Raw genomic sequence first — 25,933 nt, forward strand, 5'->3', positions numbered from 1 at the left:
GTACCTCCCCTGAGACTACTATCAAATGGTGTCCCAGAGAACCTGTAGGACTACCTACCTGTGGACTGGGACGGGCTGCTGCCGTGGGTGGAGTTAATGTGGAGCACGTACTCCGACCTAGAGATCCACAGTACACGGATACCACCGCAGGATGAAGGTGCTGGAGAAAGAGAGGGACGCAGGAAATGACAGAGCTGGAAGTGAGAAGGAGAAGGATCAGGTATGTCCGCACAGAGATGAGACAGGACAACAGGTGAATGACGTACAAAAGCGTACACGTCACTTCACCTGCACGAGTGGCGTCAGAAGAAGAAGAAGAAGACGTGTCCACCTGATTTACGATTTAGGAGGCTAAATATAACGTGAGAGATGTTCTAATATAAGAATGTCTTCATTCAAAGCAGAAGGAAAATACTGAGCCTCGTGAACTCACCTGAGCAGGTGAGCGGTCAGTCCTGCCTTCAGGACTTCGCAGTTCTGCCTCCTGCGTGCGTAATGACAGCTGCTCTGATCACTCAGTAGAAAGTCTTATGAAGGTTTATCATTGGTCTCTGCTTGTTTCAGTCTAGTTTAATGTCGCCAGAAGGTTTCTATCATCACCTTTGGAAACGTGACAGTGCGTATATGAACGGCGTCCTGCACGCGTCTCTATGTTCATGTGTACTCGCCCATGGCGACAGTTTTTTCACATGCACAAGGAAATAAAGTGCAGTCATTGCTCTGTGTGTCGGCACGTGTGTATGTATATACATATGTAATGTATGTAATACACAGTTTAAATAATTGCTGAAACTAATGTGACATCAGGTGCTTTTACTGAGACAGGATGGTGCAAGTAACAACTGGTTAGTTGTTGGGACTACAAACCCACTCAGTTCACCGTGGATGTTTAGAGGTGATACAGAGTGATGCCTCTGTCATCATTAGTTAGTGACACCTGATGTTTGTGATTTTAACTGACAACCTGCTGATTTGTGCTCTAAGCTTTGCTCATTGACAACCATCACTGTGTTTGCATGCACTCATCGAGTTTGAGTCGAAACGTTGGATGAGTAGTGAAATGTGTCGACCTAACAAGAAGGAAGTCCAACTTCCATGAGTCAACTTCCAGACACATTCAAGTAATCAGGGTGCTCAGAGAAGCCAGGTTTCTGGAAATCTAATTTCTCCTCTGCCTTGGGCTGATTTTGGGAGTATGATTCACAGATTTTCTCTGTATAGAGACAGAAAAGACCGCTTCCTGATCTTTTTTATTTATGTTTTTATTTTATGGGCATGTCGGGGGTGTGGTAGGGTGACTGATGGTGATGGGAAAGAGGAAAAAACAGCACTCAGTTTTTTCACCAACGCAAACGGTCTGAATTATAGAAATACACTGTGTAAAGTGACTTGTATAGACGTCTACAGGGCACTGTGTGTGTGTGTTTCGGTTTTACTAGGAGTTTAGTCATATTTGATTTAAAAACGAGGCAGCATCGCTCTCTGTCTTTACTACCCTGTTTCTTTCAGCTTCCCTGTTACTGATGTAATGTTTACTCTTAATACAACTATTGACACAGATGATGATTATTATGATAAAGTTAGTTATTGGTCTTTAATTAGGATTTATCTGTGTTATGTATTCTAGGAAATTATGACAAGCTTTATTGTTTAGGGGTGAAATGTACCGCCGAGTGATGTAATACTGTTAATACTGAAATAAAAAAGCTCTGAATTAGCAGTGTGAAGAGGGAGGTTAGTTTGGCTGGATACAGACTTTTTGTACGTTACTTTTGGATTTGGGCTACTGAGTTTGCTTCATTTTGCAACCATCGAAAATACAGACAAAGTAAGGAGGAAACCAACATGCTAGAACCGCATTAAGAGTAGCCACTACACTGGTGTTTCACATCTGATGACTAAACATAAATGGGCAGCTTGATTTTATGTTACACTTGCCATAAAGTTTTATCACACTGGCTCCCAGAAAGGTTGCACAATGCAAGTAAAATAACCATAGAAAACTTTCATTGCCTTGTCACAAAGTGAAACTTAAGTGAAAAAGCTAAAAAATATAGTTATACAACAACTAATGCAAGAGCAATTATTACCAGTTCCAGTCTGACCTCGAGATTTTTTGCTAGAGGCTTAATTTCCATATTATGATCAAAAATTAAAACTTCACTAACACAACCACACATAAGGTACAAGTACAAGGACACTAAATATAGAGTAGCAAGTGGGGACATTTGCCTTAATAAAATGTACTATCATCTTTAATTTTAAGGGTTTGGTTGAAACTACTTAATAACAATGTGGGTATTACAGTCAACTTTATACTGTATATAGCCCCCGATTTGAATCTGCTCAGGTCCGTTGTACAAATATTCTGTGACAAGGTGTGTATTATTCCCCATCAAGATAAAAGGTCTTGCATGTGAGCTGTGTGCAGTATTTGCATTTGGAATCTGTTATCATTAGCTGACGGTATGAATTTCAAAGAGCCTTTTAGAGCCATCACTGGACTGAAAAAGTGAAACAAACCCATAAGACAGCAAACACACTAGGTGTGGCCAAACCAACTGTTTGGTAAATTCAGGCAGTTCACACATTGGAGAACTCAGGAACGCCCATGTTTAGAAGTTCCACACATCAGAAAGTCATTAACTAACAGGCTTTGCAACAAAGTATGAAAATGTATAATGTAGTTTATTATAATGTTATAAAGGTATTTTCCAAATCATTAAAACCATAAAGCTGTAAATGTGAGATGTAAAGAGGGTGTTGTGCCAGTTGACACTTGTAGGTATTAAATGCTTCAGGGTATCTGTGCTAATCTATCAAACTGAGTTAGAAATGTATAGATCACTCTATACCATAGATCGCTCAGTGTTGGGAACCAGGTCAATTAATTAATTAAAGTAACTAAAAGTGTAAAAGCAGCTATGTTTGTTAGGACCGACAACTTCAGCACACAGCCAGTATCACATGTCACGCCATTCAGAGCAGCACATGTTGTTCCTAACACACACCAGATAATGTGACAGCACTGCTGCTCTTCTGGTTTTGGTCACACAGCTTACAAAGAAAAACATCAGGTGTGGGTGTTTTTACACACATAAATACTCGCACAGGTTTTGACTTGTCGTCCACCTTTAACTTACAGTTGATTCACAGAGATTTGCGCTCGATTTATTCATTTTTGTGTTGTGCTTTGGAAAAAAAAATGCAGGGACTAATTTCACGTTCAAATCCTGTTTTGCACTCTTTAATTGTGATGATGTGCATCTTCTTCACCTTCTCTTGCCCAGTTACCCTACTTGTATGACATGTTTGACAACTGTGACCAAAAGGAGTGCAGAGTGCTCTTATAACTACCTAAAAACATGTGGGTGTGTGGTCAATTGTCATATATGTCACACACACACACACACACACACACACACACACACCTTCACCAAGGAGTAATTATGGTTTTAAATTTAAACAGTTCTTAAACAGATCTTGTGACACCCTCCAGATGTCCCACATTTCTTGTAGTGACGTAACCTGCATGTAATAGTGACTTCATTATGCCCTCAAATTTGATACAGTACCTCAGGAATCTGATCTCTAGAGGTCCTACTCAATTTAATCTTATTTTAAAGTTTAAGACCATACAAAATGTAATTGTATACAGAATTAGAATAATACCCTCTCTTAACCAGTTATTTATGACAGGCCTTCACATTGTCCTTTCTACACAGACTAACACTATACGAAATATAAAAAATATATAACATTTTATGCTTTTTAATGTGACTCATAGAAACCTCTTCACTCATACCTTCAACACATCACTACTGGCATCCTGCATAAAAACTCAATTTATGTTTACTGACTGATAAGACAAGGTGCATGTATGAATGTGCAGCACATCTGTCAGATTCAGAGAAGGCTTTGAGATGCTTCATCTGGAGATGCATAAAAAACAATTACAGACACACTGATTTGTACATCAAGCACCATGATAGAAATCCACAGATAAGGACCTGCAGAGTGGAAGGTGAATGTGGAAGGTGGAGTCGAGAGTAAACCACTACTTCTTGAAAACAAATATCCTCACGTTTGAAAAGAGGTAGACCGGTTGAACCAGTTCTCCACCAATGGGCTGAGACATTATCTTTATCTTAGGAAGTCAACAGATCTTACACAATATACCAAGAAACTCATTGAGGAAGCTTGAATGCACAAACACATTAGGAACGCATCCATTATTTACTAACTGCTGTAGTCTGAGCGGGCGTGACACTATTGCAACACTGAAACCCCCAGTCATGCCCCAACTTGAATTTCTTTTTTATTCATTCCTGACATTTCTGTCATTCCCTGCTTGCGTCTGCTGAACCTTACTTGTGTTGTTCTGTTTCATTCAGCTGTTCTGTTGTCTGCTTCCTGTCTGTTGCTCTCTGTTTGTAGCTGTCTTATTCCTTTGTATTATGATTCCCTTTCCCTGAAAGCTACACGCCAAGCCACAGTGAGATGTCTGGGAATATGGAGGGTTTTTGTTGTCGTAATTCACATTCAATTTTATTTGTCAACTGGCAATATGTGATTTTATCGTGCAATTTGACAGTGCATTTTGCAACTGGCAATTCATTGCCAAGAGTAGAACTTAAATTCTTAATCTCGTTGATATAAAAAGTTAAAGAATTGCATTTAATATTGCCATGGAATATATTTTTAAATGAAAACTAAAGCAGTGACATTTGATATTCTCTTTTCAATTTTAGAATATGAAATAGAAGAAAAAAAAATAGAAGATTAATTGCCCTTACTGATTTGTTTTTTCAAAATTACATCCCCAAATTGTACATTGAATGGCCAACTGCAAAATGACTTGGCCTTTGAATAAAGAGACAAAAAAACAATGCAATTGATTTAACTTTTATTTAAACCTTTAATTAAAGATATTGAGAATTGAATTGCCACCCTTGCCAATGAACTCCCAGTTGCCAGTATGCATTTTCAAATTCCATGACTGAATTGAACTTATTGAATTGCTACGACCAAATACATTGTTTGTGTTCCTTTCATACAACCCACTGAAACGTTTGTTCTTTTTCATTTTTCAAAACAGCACTAATGTGGCAATAATGCAGTCATAGCTATTTCTGGACATGTTGGTGCCCCAACTTTGCACTAGCCTGGTGCAGTCTAACAGGCTGGTGTTAAGGACATTTTGGGGGTCCACTGTCCATATGACGAGAAGGAATAGAGTTGTGAACTTTAACCTAGCATTAAGGGGCAACTTTCTTTTTGCTATATAAAATAATAAACATCACATTGCCATGTTATCCTTTGCATTTATTATATGAAATGTGGTAAAAACCATAGTTCAGTCACAAAACACAATCAAAACTATATTTAAGTCAACATCTATTCAAGCAACAGCAATAAATTACTTGGGCAAATATTTATATTTTAAAGTATTTGAAATCAACTGAACAACAGCAATGTTACATTATTTCAGTGTGTTATCTACATAATCCACACAATTTAAGTTCAGAAAGGTGAAAATGGTCTAAGACGGTAGTTGGTAGGTTTCTGCAGGCTAGTTAAGGGTAAGAATTTCCCCAAGGTGATTAATAAAGTATCAATTATTATTGTTATTATTAAGTTGATGTTTATTCCTAGATGCTTGCAGCCCATAATGGTCCAAAGGGAAGTTTTTCTGTGGCCTTACTGACTGTGAAATGATTGTGCTGGTAATGGTATAGATATATCCTTAAGATTTGTATTACTATGGTTGAATAGTTTTCTCAGCTCAGTTGTATCAACCTCGCAACTGTGGAAATGCATAGAGAGGGAAAAGTGTGTGACATTCACCCCAACACTGTGGCTGACAGACTGGACCTGCTCCAGTAAGCCTAGTGTGTATGACATGTGTGTGGAGGAGCCACAACATGTACAGTCGCTGTAAGTGACTTTAAATCCAGCACAGTGACCTGCCCTGTGTTTTACCTTCAGTACTCTTTTCTATCAGCAGCAAGGTACTTATGCTTTAAAAAGATGCAGGTGACGTGGCTGAACAAACTAGGCTCCTGTAGAAAACTGCTTCAAAGATCAAAGAGTGAAGAGAGGTTGGTAGGAGCTGAAGGAAACTGGACAAATTCAATAACAAGTCTCTGACTAAGATGTGCCAGGTAGCAACTTCAGTTAATATCTGTGGGGAGGTGTTCCCAACTTATTATATGTACCTGGAGGTTCAGTCATGGCCTATTATTATTTAATAGAGTTTTTGCCCCCAATCTAACCCAGGGCATAAAATAGTTCTCTATTGCTCATAAGATACCACTGAAACTTTTCTGCACTGACAGAAGATTCAAGTGTTGAGGCAGCAAAAGAAGAAATCTGCATAGTTTTGTGTAAACTGTCTAAAGTAGCCTGCTACATTTTCCTTAACCCTTATGAACGTTAATACTGTGACTGCCACTGTAAGCAACACAGGAGCTGTTATCTATCTGATTTTTGTTTCACCTGTCCAACCAATCAGAGCACAGACATTTGTTTTCTGTTCCCTATTGCACACAAACCTGGATTCAGGCCTGAGACATACTGTGGTTCATGCTTCCTTTTTCCCTGCAGGAAATTCCCAGATTTTCTCCTGCTGGCTTGAAATGAAAGAACTATTCATGTCACTAATACATCAGATCTTATGACTAGAACAATTAGTGTTGCACACAGGAATCATAGGAAAAGATAAAGATTAACTTCAGTGTCTACTGTCTCATTGTATTTTATTATATTTTGTCATTTGATTGTTTTTTATTTTTACTCAGATTTTTAAACATCCTGCTGACCAGATAGTTTTAGTTATTAAGTGATTGAATCTGAGGAATCTGTAAATGTCTCAGCAAAACTGGAAAACCTCTTCAGGCTCCAGCCTAAGCAAAGTGTCTGTCTGTGTCAGTCTGTACTTACTAACCTGGTCCTACATGTCAGATTTTGTGTTTTCCTGCTTCCAGAGCTGGATTCCTAAGCGCATCAAGAAGCGAGTGTGCACCACCTTTGTTGAAGACACGTCCAGGTAATCTCTCCTTTTCTGTCTTTTATGTCTTTTTAACCTACTCTAGCAACCATTCCAACAAGATCAACAACATCTGTTATAATCTGTTTTGATAAAATCACACGTCACAAATTGTCTGGGCCTTAAGGGGTTAACCCTGCCTCTACACTTTGCACATGTTTAGTATAAACGCTGTATAATTTCGCAGATGTGATCTTATAAAACATTTAAGAACAGCACTGTACATATTTCAAGGTGTGTTTAATGTTTCAGATTAATAGTAGACAAACAATTAGTGTGAGGTGGGGTTGTGCCTGGTATGAACTAGTAGCTTAAGGCATTTGAGACACGTGAACCATTAAATAACAGGTTCGTGTGGGATTGTTTGTTTGTGTTTTCCATACCAGTAATGGAGAGAAGTGTCAGTGTGGTGGTGGGCGGGAGTCCCATGACTCTGTGGCAACAGAGGACTCCTTTGGAGCAGCTATTGTCACCCAATGGGACAGCTCGCAGCACACGTCCGAGTGTCCCACAGACGCCTTTGGAGAGCTGGAATTCGCCGGAGCTGGACGTAGACACAGTCCTGTGAGTGGTCATTCTGAACATAAAACCCTGGTGAGCTGCTCTAGCTCTCCTGTAGTTAACTTAGTCACCGGGTCGTTGGTTAATCAGCTCAGTCTCAAACAGATGCCAACAGAAACTTCCTCCTCACTATCACACCAGCAGCACATCACCCTTCTCTCTTCTTCCTTTACTATTGTAATGCTAAATAAGACCCACCTTCTGGAAGTCTTATAATCAAAATCACCTAGATGTACAATAGCTTGTGAGCAACTTAAATAGGCAGCAAATATCTTAAATGACCGTATCCAACTTTCCTAATACACCCATAATTTGAACCTTTAAACTTTGTCCAAGGAGGACTCTAGAAGGCCTTCCAGTAGTTTAACTTCTCTCTATGTTGTAGTGTGTTAACTCACAGCAAATATCTTTGCAGCTGGTGTAGAAAGGGGCACTAGTTAAAGAAACAACTGGAAAGTGCAGCTAAAAGTTGATGTTGATAGGGTGTTAAGTTCCCAGCTACATAAGGGTCAGAACATCAGTCATGTCGCCTCATTGCAAAAATGAACTGACAAACACATTCCTTGTTTCTAGTCACCTGTGAGAAATTGCAAATGTCTTTTTGTCATGTCTAGTTTCTGAGGCTTTCGTGTGACACGCCACCTGAGACAGTCTACGAGCTGATGATGAATACCTGGGGCCTGCCCTTACCCAACTTGGTGGTGTCGGTTGTGGGGTGCGAAGGCCAAGAGAAGATGAAAACATGGGTGAGAGACGTCCTGAGAAACGGGCTGGTCAAGGCAGCACAGAGCACAGGTAAGAAGCCATGGTTACCATTAGGATAGAAACCACTGAGGATACCATGACAAGCATGATGCCAGGATGATGTCAGCGGAGTCCTAGAAAATATCTGTATCACCAGAAATAATACTGTATTACACACAAAGTGACTGATCAGAATGGGGCTTGGTTCAAAGCTAGAGGATGTACATTTTTAAGTAGTCAGTGAATTCAAATTTCTTCTGCTTGATTAGTATTATTTGTATTCTTATTTACTGTATTTATTTGTTTGTAAAACTAATTCCTAGGCAGAGAAGATAGAAAAATCGGTGTCGACAGACTGTAGTAGAGCATAGCTAAGTTGGGGGAAGGGAGAGCCGGGAGGAGCAGAGTGGATTTCTGTCAGTGCTCATGTTGCTTCTGCTTAAGTTACATATTGTAGTTTTAAGTAGAATCTGATTTAATCATAGTTGATATGGGAGTTGAGTAAAGATTGATAGTACACAGTATGCAGTGTAGGGAAGGTTACTTTAGAATTGCTGTCATTGAATTACCTCAACACTGACTGCACACTAAATCCTTCTTCTCCCTGATCTTGTCCAGGGGCCTGGATCTTGACTGGGGGTCTGAGGGAGGGTGTATCCCGCTGTGTGGGCGAGGCAGTGAGGGACCATGGGGCCACGGCTCCAGCTCTCTCCCAGAAGAAAGTGATTGCTGTGGGACTGGCACCCTGGGGTATGGTGCACAACAGACACCAGCTTGTCAATCAACAGGTACTCATCACACCTGAGCTGGGTCACTTCACAGCCTACATCCATTGAGTGATTCTTGATTTTTTTTTTCCTGTCCCAGTAACTAACGCGACGCATCTTCTAAAGAGCTACAAAAACAATATGGTGGCTTAAAGCTTTTCTTGCATTTATAAAGAAAATTGCTTCTTGTAGCGTACTTGGAGGGAAAACCATGCAGGCGAGATCAGGGAGACCACATCAGTGGTTCTGTAAAACTGTTAAACTGAGTTAGTTTCCTTCCTTCCTGCAGATAACATTACTGTTTTATGAAATGTTATTGTTTTTTGTGGAATGTGAAACGCGTGCTTACTTTGGACTTGGGCTACACGGTGCAAACTACATGGGGCCTTTGTCTCAGGAGCTGGGAAAAGTAGCCATGCAAATGTTTTTTTTTTTTACCAAGTTTGGTCTTTGTAGACATCTAAAATACTGTGATTTAACCACTTCTATGCAGTAACTGATTGATTCTAACTCAGTATTTACTGACAGCTACTTCATCAATAAAAATACATGATCATTTGTTCACTAAATTTAATATTAAGAATGTCCTGCATCAGTGAATTAACACACTCATACTGATTCTTGTGTTGTGTGATGGAAGGGGAGTTTCCCTGCTCGTTACCACGTTCAGAACACATCACAAGACTCCTACTGCCTGGACAACAACTGCCAGGCGTTCCTCCTGGTGGATGATGGGAGTGCTGGTCACTGGGGGGGAGAAAGAGCTTTCTGTGCCCGTCTGGAGGACCACATTTCCCATCAGCGCACTGGCATTGGAGGTGAGAAAGAGAGATGTGCAAACATTTCAAAGAAGATATCTAATTTTGCTGATCCAGTTGCTAATGTTTGTCTAACAACTGGAGAGTTCCTGGGTTCAGTGTTGAAGGAGATTCTCATCGTCCAGGTCGTGTTTAACTCCAAGGTGTTGCTCAGTGGTAAATGGACCATCAACCTTCAATCTGCAGCTCAAGGGTCAGTTTATTGAAGATATCAGTGTACTTATTCTAGCCAGTGAAGAAAAAGGAGTAAAGGAAATGGTTTATGACATTATTTATCAAGTAGTTATTTCAGTAAGCCTCAAGAACATGACAACTCCACTGAAGTCAAATAGCTGGGACTCCATCCAGTCAACAATGAACAAGACTGACGAAGACTTGTGGATGAGAGGTGAAAGCACGTCCGGCTGCCACTGGGTAACACTTTCGGGACAGTCAGTATTCAGTCAGGTCAGGAGGGCCACCAGCAGAAACTTCTGAGTGAAGTGCTCTTGCCACTGAGAGTGTAGGCTTAGTGTGTAGATGGACACAGCAGTAGAGTACATTACACCATCAAATTAAGGTTCCAGATGCCTCTACATAATGATGCCTGCACAAAGTGTTCTTGGTCAGCAACAATAAATGGGTGGTTTAAAAACCTACAGATCAAATCATGATAACAAATTCTCTTTCTTCATCATCACCATCTTCTTCTTCCTCCTCCTGCTTCTCCCCCCACCGATATCCAAAAACAGGTAGTGGCAACATTGAAATCCCAGTGCTCTGCATACTCATCGCAGGAGATGCCAAAATGCTGGAGGTGAGGAATATATCTAATACATTCTCACACAGCACCAACCAAGCAATTTAGCTATGATGTTTGTCATTGTTTGAAACATGAGACACTTGAATACTGGATAAGTGAAACATTTTAATATTTTCTGGCTCAGAGACTAGATACCTCTCTGAAGAAAGACACACCCTGGCTGGTTCTTGCCGGTTCAGGTCCGACTGCAGACTTTATCAGTGATCTGCTGGATGATGTCTGCTCCGCCTCTCCTGCAGCAGAGGTGGAGCCCACTCTGAGTTCCAACTCAGAGCAACGCGACAGAGTCCGTGAAAAGGTTCGGAAATACTTCCCAGCTCAAACTGATGTGGAGAAGCTGGTGGACAGGGTGAGTCAGACACCACGTGGGAGTCTGTCTGTGTGTGTGATAGTGGTTTGTGGGGAGAGTCAGACACAAGGAAAAGTAAAGGACTATAGGTAGACTGTGTCTTTCCATGAATGGTTGAGTGTTTGTGATGTGTGAGAAGAACAAAAACACAAGCATTGATTTGCACATTCTATTCCTTGCATTTGTGCGTTTCCTGTGTGTATAGGTGCTGAGTATTTATCACAATAGAGAACTCATCACTGTTTTTAACGGAGACCAGGATGGTTCTGATGATTTTGATACAGTACTCCTCAAAGCTCTGGTTAGAGGTAAGTAAGAAAGTGACTGATCAACCTTTAAAGAACAACCAGACAAGGCAAGATTGAAGTTTTACTAAGACTTGCCTGTCAAACAAAATTAGTTAATGTGCTAAAACACCGTACTCTGTAAAATCATTTATAACAACATATTCTGTTCAGTCTTCACGTAAACATTGTTTTATCTGTGCAGTACATCTAAAAACCATGTTTTATTTGTGTGTTAAGCTAGTAAACGTATCTCCAGTGATGCAAGTGAGTACACTGAAGAACTGAAACTGGCGGTGGCCTGGAACCGATTGGACATCGCCAAATCTGAACTCTTCAATGGAGATATCCAGTGGAAGGTCAGTGCCAGATTCTAGGGACATTTACATTTGTCAGACGCTTTTATCCAAAGTGACTTGTATGTGTGGTACAAGCCAATGGAAATATCTAAGCCAAAGAGAAAAACATTATTAACGTGCCTGTTCTTGCTCTCCCTGACATCTATCCTCTGGCTTCCTTCATTGGTACACCATCCTCTGTAAGTTAACTTGCGAGGCCCCGGCTTGGTCCTTCGCCACCATGGGGTCTCCAGCAAATAGCTGCTCCTACTCCTAAATCTGACAGCTGATAGCAATCTTAATCCCCAGGTCTTAGATGGAAATGTGACACTAACTACAGTTCTTAACACAAATATATAAAAACATATACAATTTCAATATTTTTGCATAACCAGTTATAATTTCTGTCTGGTAATCAGACTCTCTCAATAAATATGTTACATAATGTTGATCATGTGATAATATTTTCAGTATGAGGACCTTGAAGATTCCATGACAGATGCCCTGATCAACAACAAGCCCCAGTTTGTGCGTCTCTTCTGTGAGAATGGCCTAAATATCCTCGACTACCTAACATATGGGCGTTTGGAAAACTTGTACCGCTCCCTGCCTGACGGCTTATTAGCCCACGCTCTGCTCCGCAAGTGTCTGATGGAGAGGCAGAATGTGGCTGGATCCAAGCCCAGCCTGAATGAAGACAATAGCAATGTGACAACACCTCTGAAGAATTCCCACACAGAACCAACTGGACCTACCTCGGCAAAGGAGATCAGTTTGTATGAAGTGAGGAAGTAGTGAAACAACCAATAGAATTGATTCTAGTTTATTAGTTAATACACTGCAATGCTGCTGCAGTTTTTACTCTTTTGTAACATTAAAACAGTTTTTGCTTGCTCTAAACTGTCCTCTTGTTAATACTAACCTTTAATATTCAATTGATCATCCTATTGATGGTAGTTGGCTGTTGCTCATATCCAAAACTTACTCTCTCCTCCATTATTTGATTAATTTTTACTATTAACTCAGCTGTGCACCTCAACCATCCAGAGGTGCAGCTAATGAAGGAAATAGATGACAAGCGAAAAGGTTGTGGACACCTACTGTATAGGGATGTTTTGATCATGTTACATAGAATTGATTTAACTACATTAATTGCACCACATGAAATCACCCTTGCTCTGTGTGCAATACCAGTGAAGCCTGTATTGATTCTGAAGGTATCCCACCTGCTGTCTGACCTCTTGGATGATGTCTGCCAGCCTTTCTACTACAAACCTCTAAAGCTAAAGCAAACCAACAGCACCAGGAGGACTCACAAGGTCAGTGATACTCTACAAAGGCTCTGCTACTAAAATCTCCCACCCAATCATTTGTAGTTGGAAGTCAAATGTTCATGACAGGGGAGGAGGCTGCATGGAATAATAAAGATGTATTTGGCTTTTGTCTTCCATCAGTATGTCAATAAGTTGCTGTCAGGGGAGTGTGGATATCGGCGTGAAAGCTGCCGCTCACCCTGGGAAACCCTCTTTATCTGGGCTGTCCTGCAGAACCGCACGGAAATGGCAGTTTACTTCTGGGAGATGGTAAGACTCACCCTTGATGTGCAACAGTCTCAGCAAAGACATTTCATTTGAGAATTTAGAGCATACTGATTAAACTGCTGTTTAGGTGGTGACAACTGTCATGAGGCTACAAGGCTGCCATTTTTTAAAATTGCTATCAAATTTGGTTTCAAATGACCCCATGTTTTCTATGTTTGCTTGTCAGACGGGAGAGTCAGTGCTGAGTGCTCTAGGTGGCTGTAAATTACTGAGGGAGCTTGCTAAACTTGAGAAGGACACTGAGAACAAGCTGGCCATGAAGGAACTGGCAAGGAAGTTTGAGAAACTGGCACACGGTGAGTCACTCCACACGCTGTTCTGTCCTGTAAAGGTATACACTGGGCACCTCCAATCAGGCATTGGGAATTTTCCATAAGCAAAGGTAAAGATCATTTCAACCAATCAATTTCAGTGGTCGTTCAGCTCAGGGGAAACTTGACCACTATATTCTCTAAATAGCTCTTTTATAGTTTAGTTAGTATAGTTAGTTTGTTCTAGAACAAATTCAAGAACACTTTTCAAGTTTTCTACATTCCTGTGTATTATTTCGCCTGTTGTAATGGTTTCTGTCCAGTGTGAGATACAATCGTTTCTATCCATTTTAAGTCTGTAATTAAACCAATAATAGCTGATAGCTCCATTGAAGACACTCCTGATACTATAGTTAAGTTTCAGGATCAGTTATGCTAACATTATTTCAGAAGGGTTTTTAGTGGTTGATTAGCCTTTTAAACTGATTCATTTTAATAGACGGTTCAGAATCACCTAATTCATCTCTAACTATAAGCTTTATAAAAAGGAAAGGTTCCTAAGCCTGAACTGGGAGCTGGTTCCACAGGAGAGGACATTGGTAGCTAATGTCTCTGCTTCCTATTCTACATTCAGAAACTCTAGGAACCACAAGTAAACCTGCAGTCTGAGAACGGAGAGTTCTGCTGGGAAATTATGGAACTGTAAGATATGAAAGAAATAAAAGTGGCACTCTAAAAGAACAGCCATAAGTTCTTACAGTGTTGAAAATGGAGTAAACTATGTATGTATTTCTGTCGTGTCTCTCCTGTCTGCTATATCATTCTGTATGATTTTTGCATCTTCAGATGTATTTGGTGAGTGTCACCAGAACAATGAATCCCGCTCCTTCACTCTCCTCATAAAGAAGTCTAAAGTGTGGGGTGAGGCAACATGTCTGCAGATGGCCACTGTGGCTGATGCCCGCCTGTTCTTCAGCCATAGCGGTGTTCAGGTAAAGATGCTGTCCCCCAGCTAACATTAACACATTGGTGAAAATAATTATGAAGTGTATATAACTATATTTAAAATAAATAATGAATCTAATTTAGTAATCACTTAACCCTATGTTTCCGGTAAGGACAGCTTGCCAAATTGATGCTGATATATAACCTATTCTTTGCCGTAGTCTCTGCTGTCTCAGATCTGGTGGGGTGAAATGAAGAGGAGTACGCCAGTATGGAAATTGGTTCTCACCTTCTTCCTGCCTCCCCTCATCTACACAGACCTTATTAAATTCAGGTCAGTGTTATGTGATAGTCATGTTTTACCTTCTGATAACTGGGATTCCATCCATGTTGTAGGGTTCATTTTCTTGAGATGAAATCTATGAATTTGTTGTGAATTAGTATCTAATCTGTCTGCATGACACATGATGTGTAGTCCAGTGAAGAGTGTATTACTCCTTTTAAATGTGTATCAAGCAGCAGAGAGAACAAGATTGATTTTCCTTCAGGTTTTCCCCCCATGACGTCACTATACTGGGCTCCTAAGACTGCATTATTTTTGCAATGTTTTTTCAAATAACATCACATTCGGCCCTCACCTCTATTATAATTAAAAGAATGAATACACATAAAATGTTTGATTCACAAGCCACTATTATTATAATCGACTATTACCGTTTTGATCAAGTCATGGTTCAAATGACTTAATGCTTAACTTACCTTTTTTTTTTTTAATGCAATTTTATTAAAAGAAAAAACAAACAAAAACAAGCTCTGATGCCTCCTGTTACCACCGATCATCCTTGAGATGTTTGTACAGCATTTTTGGAGTTGATTGGACATGATTTCGAAATAAATACACCTGCATATACACCTAGATAAGGTTCCAAAGTTACCATTGCATGTCAAAGCACAAACCAAGCCATGAAGTTCAAGGGATTGTCTGTAGTCCTCAGATACAGGATTGAATTGATAAGATCTTACGGAGTATAATTGTATAGTAAATTACATAGGAAACCTAAAAAAACCCATTTGAGCAAACATTTTAGGCAACAGTGGTGAGATAAACTCCCTTTAGAGAAAGAAACCTCCAGCAGAACCAGGCTCATAGTGGGAGGCCATCTGCCTCGACCGGTTGGGGTGAGAGGAAAAAGAGAAGGGAGAAAAGAACATCAGGCAATAAGACAACAACAAGCAGCAAGAACATTGGGCAGATGGACTGGATGTGAATGTTTTAAAAAAAATGGTCAGATATAAGAGGGTTTTGGGCAAAAACTATTAAATGATCAATTTCAACACTGGATGTCAGAATAAGATCAAGGTTGTGATTAAAACAGTGAGTGGGTTTATTTACATTTTGGGTAAAAAACAGAGGAGGTTCTCAAATGAATTAAAAATATGTTTAGGTCTGGGGTTGATTCATTAACTAAATAAGTCTATTTGACTAACAGGGATTTAGACGAGAGAGATCTGATATTTAAAAGTCCACATTTGATTGTTTTCTTGTTATTTTGTTCTAAGAGAGGAGTCGTCTTTATTTTTATTAGGTTTTTATGAATAACTCCTCATGTGTTAGTTTTAGATATAAATAATTTAAGTACTCGGGGAGCAGACACTGTCTCTATGGGGTTATGGTAGTTTTTGGGGGGGTGACGGCTGTAAGGAAGCTGCAGAGAGGTGTGTAAGACTGCGTCTCTGCGTCCTGGGCTCCACTCTGACATGTCAGGGTTCAGGTCGTCTAATAAACTCTGCCATATTCCTAGAGAGTTGAGACGCACCATCTAAAGTGGGATGGATGCGTCTCTTCTAATCAGCCCAGGTTTTCTCCAAAATGTTTTCCAATTGTCTATGTAGCCCACGTTGTTACACGTTGACACCGCTTAGACAGCCAGCGGTTGAATGACGTCATGCGGCTAAACATGTCGTCACTGGTCAGATTGGGAAGGGGCCCAGAGAAAACTAAGTTACACACCGATTCAACGTTAATTTTAGTGACTTCCGATTGGCGTAATCGGGCGTCATTAACTCCTGTGTGAATTATTATCTTACTATATTTACGTTTATCCTTACCCAGGAGTTTTAAATAGGACTCGACGTCGCCCGTTCTGGCCCCAGGAATACACTTGACCATGGCTGCTGGAGTCTCTAACTTCACGTGTCTGACTAGAGAGTCATGATCAACATTTTATTAATAAAACGGGCGAGACCTGGACGTCACATCATTTAAAAAACGGCACGAAAATGACGCAGTCTTAGTGGGGTGTGATTTAGTGAAGTCATATGTATTCGATCACTTTTTGACAAAAGCCTTGTTCTCTTTAACAGCCACAACATTAAAACTACCGAGTGGTTTTAATGTTGTGGTGGACACCACTCCGCAGTTTTTGCATTTTAAGTCCTGTTCACCATAAACCACCAAAAATAAAACTTTCTGCAGTGGCTGATTAGTGTGTGGTGAAGTAAAGGAAAAAATCAATGTTGCAAAGTCATCTTAATATAAATATTGTTATTAGACAACACTATTGTGTTTAGACAAAAATGAGTAACGAGCAGAGAATTTTTTTTGAACTTGCTGGATTTTGTGGAAAACTATGAAGTTAAAATGAAGAACATTTAATCCTTTTGTTTTACTGAAATATTAAACATGCTTGGTTACTGATGTTGCAGACAACATGAGGTGGACGTTAAGTCGGTGGACGCCAGAGACAATCTGGATGGGAATGATGGCAACGCCTTATCTCTGGCTGACATTACAAATCTGTAAATACAAATATACAAACATAAATCACCTAGGATTGTGTGATGGAGTTCCTTTTCAGTTTTAATAAATGTTCCTTCCTCTGTGGTGTTGCAGTGATGAAGATCCTGAAAACGGTCGAACAGAAAAGACAAAAGGTGGGTTTAGATCATTATTTTGTTGTTGGAACTTCTGGCATTATGCACAGTCAGAGTACCGTCAGAGTAGCTTCAAGTCAAGTAAATGTTTCTGTTGCAATGTGGACAATGAATTTTATCAACACAAGACAAACACTGACCTGGTTTATAGCAAAGGCTACCAGGTGTCATTTGAATCATTGATTCATTTGTAAACCAGGAGGAATTTTAGCAAATGCATCACCAGCACAACTCGAGAATGATGTTTTCAATATCTGCTGTTATATTGTTAGATACACATGTTATATAGACATAGATGTATAGATGTATAGCTAGATATCACTCTTCTTGACTGTTTTTGACTTGTCTTCAGGCTCTTCAAAAGTCAAACCCAAGAAACCATTTGTCGTGTCACAATGGAGGAAGTTCTGGTTTGCCCCTGTCACAGCGTTCCTGGGGAATGTGCTGATGTACTTCCTCTTCCTCTGCCTGTTTGCATATGTTCTGTTGGTGAACTTCAAGCCCCCACCCCCTGATGGGCCCTCCCCTATGGAGTTTGTGCTTTACTTTTGGGTTTTCACATTAGTCTGTGAGGAGATTCGACAGGTTGGTTGTTAAAAACATTTTGTCTCACTCAAAATTACACAAATAAATTTGCCTGTGTAAGATAGCCCTCTCATGTGTATGTCACAGTGCTAACGTTTCAGCAAGACCCACCTATAATGTGAAGGTATTATTAAACCCTTACAGACTGCAAATGGTGGGATTCAAAAAATTATTATTATTATTTGTAATTATTACTATTATTATTACTGTTTTTGTTTCTCAGGGGAGGTGATTTCTTACATAAAAAAAATTTACATCAATATGAGCTCTTTATGGAGTAGAGATGAACGATTGATTTGATTCCTTTGGAAAGAGATTCTAATAGTAAATCATAATACAAAGACAAATTTAAAGGATAAAAAAGCCTTTCCTTCTTTAAATAACCACGTAATTTTATGTTGCCATCTTTGTGTTGTCACAACAGGTAGAACACAGCTACAAATACAATTATACTTTGTGAGGATTTCATTTGATTGATTTTGAGTCTAGAGGAAATACCTTCAGAATTTGGGTGAGTGTTGTAGAAATGACTCAATAGAATGAGAAACTGCTTCCACGGGCATCTGAAGGGCACTGCAATTGCCCGGTGTACAATTAAGCAACTGTTTGACAGTATTGCAAAACAAAAAAAACAAAAAAAATTGCTTTAGGATGGAGTAACCCTACAATATGCAACTATAAAGGAAGATTTTGGAACATACAGTGTTTCTACTAAAGAAAATAATTATGGCATATTGTAGCTGTAATGTGATTGAACCTTGCTCCACTTTTACAGTGTTTTTGATGTCTGATTCTTAAACTATTATTCTAAAATATTAATCAGAATAATAGAAGAGATATTCTGACTATTATCTCTTCTTGCTAGTACGTGAGCCAACTTACTCCAACAGTGCTGCAGTATGCGGTATGCTGCACAGATCAATCCATCCACATACAGCATTACATGCTGACTTTTCTCTCTCCAATCGGCAGACCTTTTTCGTGGGCACTACGTTTGTTCAGATGATAAGGAACTACATTCAGGATGTGTGGAACAAGTGTGACCTCACGGCAATCGTTCTCTTCATTGTGGGTCTGTGTGGCAGGTGAGTTTTAAGACCCTCTCACTGTGGTACCAGAGACCACCAAAGGGCTGGCTTTTTATCAATCTTTTTTTTTTTTCTCTTTTTTTCTATCTTGTTGTATAAGTTCATAGAAGAGAAATATGTGTACTGCCGTGCTTTGCATCGTGATTGACTGCACTGTTTTGCTTTCCAGAATGTTTCCCTTCTCATTTGAGTTTGGCAGAGCTGTGATGGCCATAGATTTTCTGGTATTCACTCTACGACTGATCCATATCTTTGCTGTCCACAAACAGCTTGGGCCCAAGATCATCATTGTTGGCAAAATGGTGAGTGCACTCATAAAAAACGTATTGTCAATACAAATGAAACTTGAAATCTGACAAAAAGCGAGAAGAGAAAGTCAGTGTGCCTTAAGAAAACTCTCAGAGCTCACATCCAGTAGCTGGTATTGTGTAATGAATGCACTAAAGTAAACCTAATGACTGGTTGGGGCATTTTTAAATGTAAAGTTATGTTGTATGTATGTTATGTTGTAATGTGTCCTTGTTAGCACAGTTTAATACAGGACGGCCAGTCCAGAAGAAGGATCGCAAAACCCTTTACACCTTTTTTCTGCTTGCATGGGATAAACTTGTCTTTCTACCATGTCATTTGCCTTGGCACTAAATGAGCTTGCAGCAGCTTATAGATGACTGTGTAATTGTCTCAGTGGATTTCTGGTTCCCAAACCAGAACAGCTGTGATCTGAATGAGAATCTGCTAGTGGCTTGTGGTTGCTAATGTCAGAAGGTAAAAGAACATGCAGGAGTACAACTACTGAATATGGAAGGACAATTGACAAACCATATAGTTATGTCACATGCACACAGCAGATATGGACTAATATTGCAGTGTGCTTCATTACAAATGGCAATATACCATTCAATGTATGTTCAGCTCTTAATTAGGAGGTAGAGTGAGTCCCCCACTGACGTGGAAAACACTGTCAATGTGCTCTTGATTTTAGCCCCAAAATTGCTGTTCAGTGGCAGCTGGATTGTTTTATTAAAGTTCTTTTAAGTTTTAGGCAAGATATTGAACTCCAAGTTGACCCCAGTTGGTCATGCCAGCACCTTTCAGAGTCCTGACCTCACAGCAGAGCAGATCCTGCAACACTTACCATCTCTGGCCTCCTGTTTGCTACCCACAGATGAAGGATGTATTCTTCTTCCTGTTTTTTCTGGCTGTATGGCTCGCGGCTTATGGAGTGGCCAATCAGGCACTCCTGTACTCATATGATCCTCGCCCTCTTTGGATATTCCGCAGAGTGTTCTACAGACCATACATGCACATTTTTGGACAAATACCCATACACGAAATGGATGGTGAGTGGCTGACTGTATCTTATCTGTCTTTGACTCTATCAAAAACAGTGTTTGCATTCAATGAAAATATTTATTCATTCTGATCTGTGTATTTCACAGTTGCACTTGGCACAGAAAAGGATGTTGCCATTCTTTCTTTAGTTAAGGTGGATGTTAATCTTTAATCTGCTGTTACAGATCCTTACTTATTGTTTATTTCATTCATCTTTCATCTAGCTGATAAACTTGAGAGCATGCAATGTACAAACAACATCACAGAAATTGAAGCAGGAGAGGAGCCCTGTGTGAACACCAACGCCAACTGGCTGGTTGTCATACTCCTTGTCGTCTACTTGCTGTCTACTAACATTGTACTGGTCAACCTCCTCATTGCTATGTTCAGGTACACTGCTATTTACAATAAAATATTTCAGCCTTTTCAACTTCTGCTGATTGAACAGATTTTAGCCAGTGCATACATTATGACACTTGAGTTTACTCTGTGCAGCCACACTTTCTCCAAAGTTCAGGAGAACAGTGACATCTACTGGAAGTTTCAGCGTTACAACCTGATTGTGGAGTACCACTCAAGGCCCTGCCTGGCGCCGCCTTTCATCATCTTCTCACACCTTCACCTCCTCATCAAGAGATACATTCGCCGCATCCCATCATCCAAGAGCAAACACTTTGGTGAGAAGTAGCAAGTTGCACATAAAGAGTTGGGTTAGTTAAATGATTACAGCTGAAGTCAGCTTGCGTTAACAAGTTGTTGATAGTAAAGGTTAGGTATAGATGTTTAAATTTATCTAATCCTACTCTCTTGTCCTTGATTCAAACTGACACAGTGAAACTGGCTATCTCAATGAACCCACACATATCCTCCAAAACTGACTTCTACAATCCTCCTCCTGCGCAGCACTAGACACCAGCTGATACAAATCAATAACATATGTACTTGCTTCTCTTACATTTTGGTGTCCAGTCTTTAGGGTGGACGAGTCTCTGTTTCAGTGTGTCAGTGGACTGAAGTTGTTTTCCAAGTTTTCCAGGGTGACTCACGGACACTTACCATGATACCTACACAGATAACAATATTCATGTTCTCTGATAGAACAGCTTGTCTCTGATAGGTGGAGAGACCTTCACAAATTTACACATACATGTGCCTTTCACGCTCTTGCTTTTTACATGGTCCCTTCACGAATCTCCTCTGTCCTCAGTTCTGGAGCTGCATGGTAGTAAGGCCAGCCACCTCCACACATGGGAGTCTGTCCATAAAGAAATCCTCCTCTCAGCTCAGAATAAGCGCCAGAGGGAGACTGACACTGCACAACTTAAACGTACAGCTGTCAAGTAAGTTACTGCTGTAACACCACAGGATTTTATATTATGTTTTATCTTATCAGATTACACTTACTCAACTGGTCAGAAGTTTTAGAACACCCCGATTGTTCAATTCCTGTGAATGATCTGAAGTGGAAAAAAGGTAAATGCTACACTGCCAGAGTTGAAAAGAAAATCCAGTTCCACCGCCCATATGTGATATGTTTTAGTGTATTAAAGTACACATATACTGACACAGGTTCTGTGACATTTGTCACAGAGTTGAACTTTCACTCTAGCTGAGGTTTGCTGCTGGTTTATTGCGTGTGGGTGTTTGTTTCTGCAGGGTGGACACTGTGCTGAAGCAGATGACAGAGATACGTGACCACAATCGAAGGTTGCGACAGCTGGAGGCAGAGGTCAGAGTCTTACTAAGGCCAGGATATATGGTTTTACCAGTGTTTTTAATATGTAGTTTTTGATTTTTTATAAAGAAATATGTCTCACAAGGAAACACTTCTCTAGAGAGACAGAGAGATGTTGGTGCTTCTTTAGCCTGACTAATTATTGGACATATTGAACCCCATGTTAGTGTAGCTTATCTTGGCCAAAACATTATTCAAAACATTTCTTTAACAAATGGATTTCCCTGGGCATGTTCAGATTAACTAAAACTAACGAAACACAGCAGGTGTTGCACAGTTGGTGTCCAATTGCTGCACGTACAGTATGGGTACATTAATATGGGTATATACATGTATGTGTCAGCGACACACACTCACAGTGTAGAGTGTGTGTGCATGTTGTGTCTGGTTTCTCTGCAGCTGTCAGGTCTGCCTACTCAGCACTCATCCATCTCTGTCTGTGTACTGTATCTCTCTAAGATGGAGTACTGCTGCAGCGCCCTAACCTGGATGACACAAGCTCTGTCTCAGAGTAATGTGATAAAGGCCAGCCACCCCCCTCCGCAGCTTAGAGGTAAAGTCACCGGACAGCTGTCCATCAGCCATAAAGAAAAATTCCCTTTTATTTATTATATCGATTGTTTAACTGGGACAACGTGAGCAGTCACTTCTACATTAATTAGCATCCAAACAGAATAAAAATAAAACTTTATATTAGAGCTAATTGTTGCTTAATTACAACACATTAACACACCGGAGGTGATTTGTTTGTAAATGCTTTTCACTACCTTTTATCTTCTATTTAAGTTCTATTTGGGATTCATAGTTGTTTTTCTTCTCTTGTAGATTACACTGCAAGCTAACACCCACCCTCCAGGACCTCTCTCACACACACACACACACACACACACACACACACACACACACACACACACACACACACACACACACACACTTTGCTCTGGGCTACTGTGTCAAAGAGCACTTTGTTTGATACTCTGCATTCTAAATCATTTTCTTTTTTTATTCTGTATGTTGTTCGAGCTGCATTTTAATGAGGACAATTGAACTGTTTTCTTAAGATTATATGTTTACATACTGTCTGAGTAGCACCATCATAAATTGCTGTCTGCTGTAGCTCCTTTTGTCGTCCTAACACCAAAAGTCTCACATGTTCATAACTTACTCAGACGTGTATTATAGGTTGGGGTGTTAAAGATTGCGTTAAGTTCCAGATGTAAAAATGAGTGCCTTATTAAAATATATGTAATGTAATGATCACCATTTATAAGATAAAATGCTGCTACATGGTATTACGATACACGATATTAGTAAATTAACAATGAATCAGATGACAACAATACCAACGAGTCTCAGCTTTACAGATCATCTTAGCCTCGTGTAGCTTGTTGTTTGGTTTGGGTTTCCAGGTTTGGACCTTCTTTTTTATCAGCCTCTTTTACAGCAGAGCAAGGGTCATTTGAGATGTTAGAGCTTTCAGCTAAAATATCTTGTAAAAGCCGCTGCCCACAAACTGCTCAGCAGCAACATCAGACAGAGACATAGTATTTGGCAGCTAAAGACACAGACGTTGGTGGAGACCAAAGAGACTTAAAGAGGTGAACTACTTGAAATGAAGATACTGCTGGGTGTGGAAATTAAAAAACGGTATTTTAGATGCCGTGTCTTTTGGATGCTTTAATATTGATTAGTCCAGATCAAACTTCATTAAGGCCATTATACTGTACATTCTATTTTCATTTAAACTAATAATGTAGCACACACTGTACCTGCCTCATGTTTGGTATATTATGTTGTCTCTACCATCATCACAAATCTACTGCTAAAGGTACTAAATAAACATAGTCTATAAACATAGTCTGAGAGGTTGAGTTCAGAGAGTGTAGCTAAATACTGTATAGAATATACAGAAAGTAAACATGAGAGTATGGCTATGTAAGGTTTTGTTCACTTTACACTGATTCAGCTCACTGTGCCTGGATCACGTTTCTTTAACACTAACTATTAGCATTTTCAGTATAGAGTCAAAGACTAAGACATTTTCCTGCGTTCTATTTCAGTTTCTATCAAACAGTGAGTTACCAGTCAGTCGGGTTGTCTGTACTTGCTGTAGCTGATTGATGATTTTGTATGATTTAATAGTAACAACAGAAAAACAAAAAAACACTGATGCCACTGCATGTGTGACTGTGGACCTGTCAAAGACTGCACACAACATTAGATGATGATGGATGGAGGAGGATGATGATAATGATATGCCTCTACAGGAAACATGCCATAGACCCTGAAGTCATTGACACGACACTCGGCATTTAATAATAAAAAATTGTTTGTATGTTGTTGTAAAACTACTATAAACCTGTTGCTGGTGATGGGGATCTGGTTCACTGTTCACAGATGTGACGATTGTCATGTTGAGGGTTGTAGTTTGTGTGTTTTTATTTGTTCTTTGTATATCAACACATGCCTTTTTGTTGCACAGTGACTCAGTTTATACAGATATTGTAGGTAACACGTTATAACAAGTGCACACTATGAATCATTAGTAAAAGTAAGAGTAAATACTTAATTTATCATGAATTTGCGAAGCATAGTTCCTACCTTACTAGGCATTAGCAACCAGTTTATAAATGTTAATAATGCTTTATTCTTGTTCAAAAAACATATTTATAATGTTTTTCATAATTGCATTTACTTTATTATTGATCATCAAATATTTTAATGTTTAAGAAATTTGGCTTTTTGTAACTTTTTTGTAGCATTTTATAATAATGTGCAGTTATTATAAAGTGTTTCTATATTGTATATATGTGTGAACATTGCTGTACCTTAATAAATTAGATGACTATTGATTGTGAATATATGAAGCACCAATGTTGTCAACAGTGTAATTCCAACGCTGTCAATTTGAAGATTTAACTCTGTTAAACCAATAAATAATTCGACAGAATATAGATACATGTTCTTGCTGTAGATTTGCTGTAGACAGCACTAGCTATATGTTGGAGTAAAGATGCACCTAAGACCATGAGTACAGGCGTTTGTACAGGTCAGTGGCTGCTGACAGTGTGCTTACGTCTGCAGAGGAGAAGGCATGCAGATGGAGTCTCCTGAGCTTTACCACACTGTCTTAGTTCAGCCTGGTTATTCTGTGCTGTGGAAGCACAGTGAAAACGATATGATCATGATCCAGCTGTCCATAGCTGCTGTCCATAGCTGCAGCATGCCATTCTGGGCCAGGGAAAAGAAGCCAACTCAACCAGAATTACCCAACAGTATGTCACTAGTGCCAGCTTTCAACCAAACTGTAGCTGAGTCCTAAAGTCTTCAGGCAGCAAGAATAATATCCACAACGAGCACCGACACTGACTCTTTGTCGCACAGTACTCAGTAAATCAAACACAATTTAAAGTTGTATGCTTTCATTTTAAATGTCTTGTGTTTTGTTGCTGACGTATTAGAGCAGAGTAGGGGGTGTTGGAAAGAGTGTGAGCATATGGCTATTTCCTGTAAGCAGAATGTACCAGTGTAAAAATATAAGTAGAAAAGATTTGTTTGTTCGTTTTTGGCCAGCCCTATATTAAATCTTTGACACAGGCTGCTTCGGTAACTGTACCATGGAAAGCGATTTCCCACTTTAGACCGACCTTACATGGAAAGGGCTTGGGCTGGATGTGACACTGGATCCGAAACAGGGAGGCAAACGAATCCTGCTGGGGAATGTCAGATGTGGTTGATGAATGGGACGATG

General features: G+C 39.7%; 1 protein-coding gene across 1 annotated transcript; it reads left to right on the forward strand.

The window, feature by feature from the left end:
* The first annotated feature begins 112 nt into the window (after nucleotides 1–112).
* On the forward strand, nucleotides 113–25,136 carry trpm4a (transient receptor potential cation channel, subfamily M, member 4a). The gene is made up of 28 exons (XM_026350957.1): nucleotides 113–220; nucleotides 6,987–7,048; nucleotides 7,435–7,612; nucleotides 8,224–8,404; nucleotides 8,972–9,141; nucleotides 9,761–9,938; nucleotides 10,670–10,734; nucleotides 10,865–11,089; nucleotides 11,295–11,397; nucleotides 11,614–11,732; nucleotides 12,183–12,494; nucleotides 12,929–13,030; nucleotides 13,166–13,294; nucleotides 13,479–13,608; nucleotides 14,410–14,555; nucleotides 14,730–14,842; nucleotides 17,215–17,307; nucleotides 17,402–17,442; nucleotides 17,795–18,027; nucleotides 19,000–19,112; nucleotides 19,285–19,417; nucleotides 20,281–20,455; nucleotides 20,672–20,837; nucleotides 20,943–21,124; nucleotides 21,655–21,787; nucleotides 22,104–22,176; nucleotides 22,642–22,735; nucleotides 23,008–25,136. The coding sequence occupies exons 1-28, from the start codon at nucleotides 152–154 to the stop codon at nucleotides 23,022–23,024; spliced, it is 3,735 nt and encodes a 1,244-aa protein (XP_026206742.1). The 5' UTR covers nucleotides 113–151; the 3' UTR covers nucleotides 23,025–25,136.
* Nucleotides 25,137–25,933: the final 797 nt, after the last annotated feature.

Source organism: Anabas testudineus, chromosome 8 (genome assembly GCF_900324465.2).
Source record: "Anabas testudineus chromosome 8, fAnaTes1.2, whole genome shotgun sequence".
Lineage (NCBI taxonomy): Eukaryota > Metazoa > Chordata > Actinopteri > Anabantiformes > Anabantidae > Anabas > Anabas testudineus.

Excerpts from the sequence above, each read along its gene's own strand:
- trpm4a (XM_026350957.1), top strand. The coding sequence starts at position 152 with ATGAAGGTGCTGGAGAAAGAGAGGGACGCAGGAAATGACAGAGCTGGA. Across the intron at positions 9,142-9,760 it reads ACCAGCTTGTCAATCAACAG|GGGAGTTTCCCTGCTCGTTA; the intron begins GTACTCATCACA and ends GTGTGATGGAAG. Across the intron at positions 21,125-21,654 it reads ATCCAAGAGCAAACACTTTG|TTCTGGAGCTGCATGGTAGT; the intron begins GTGAGAAGTAGC and ends CTCTGTCCTCAG.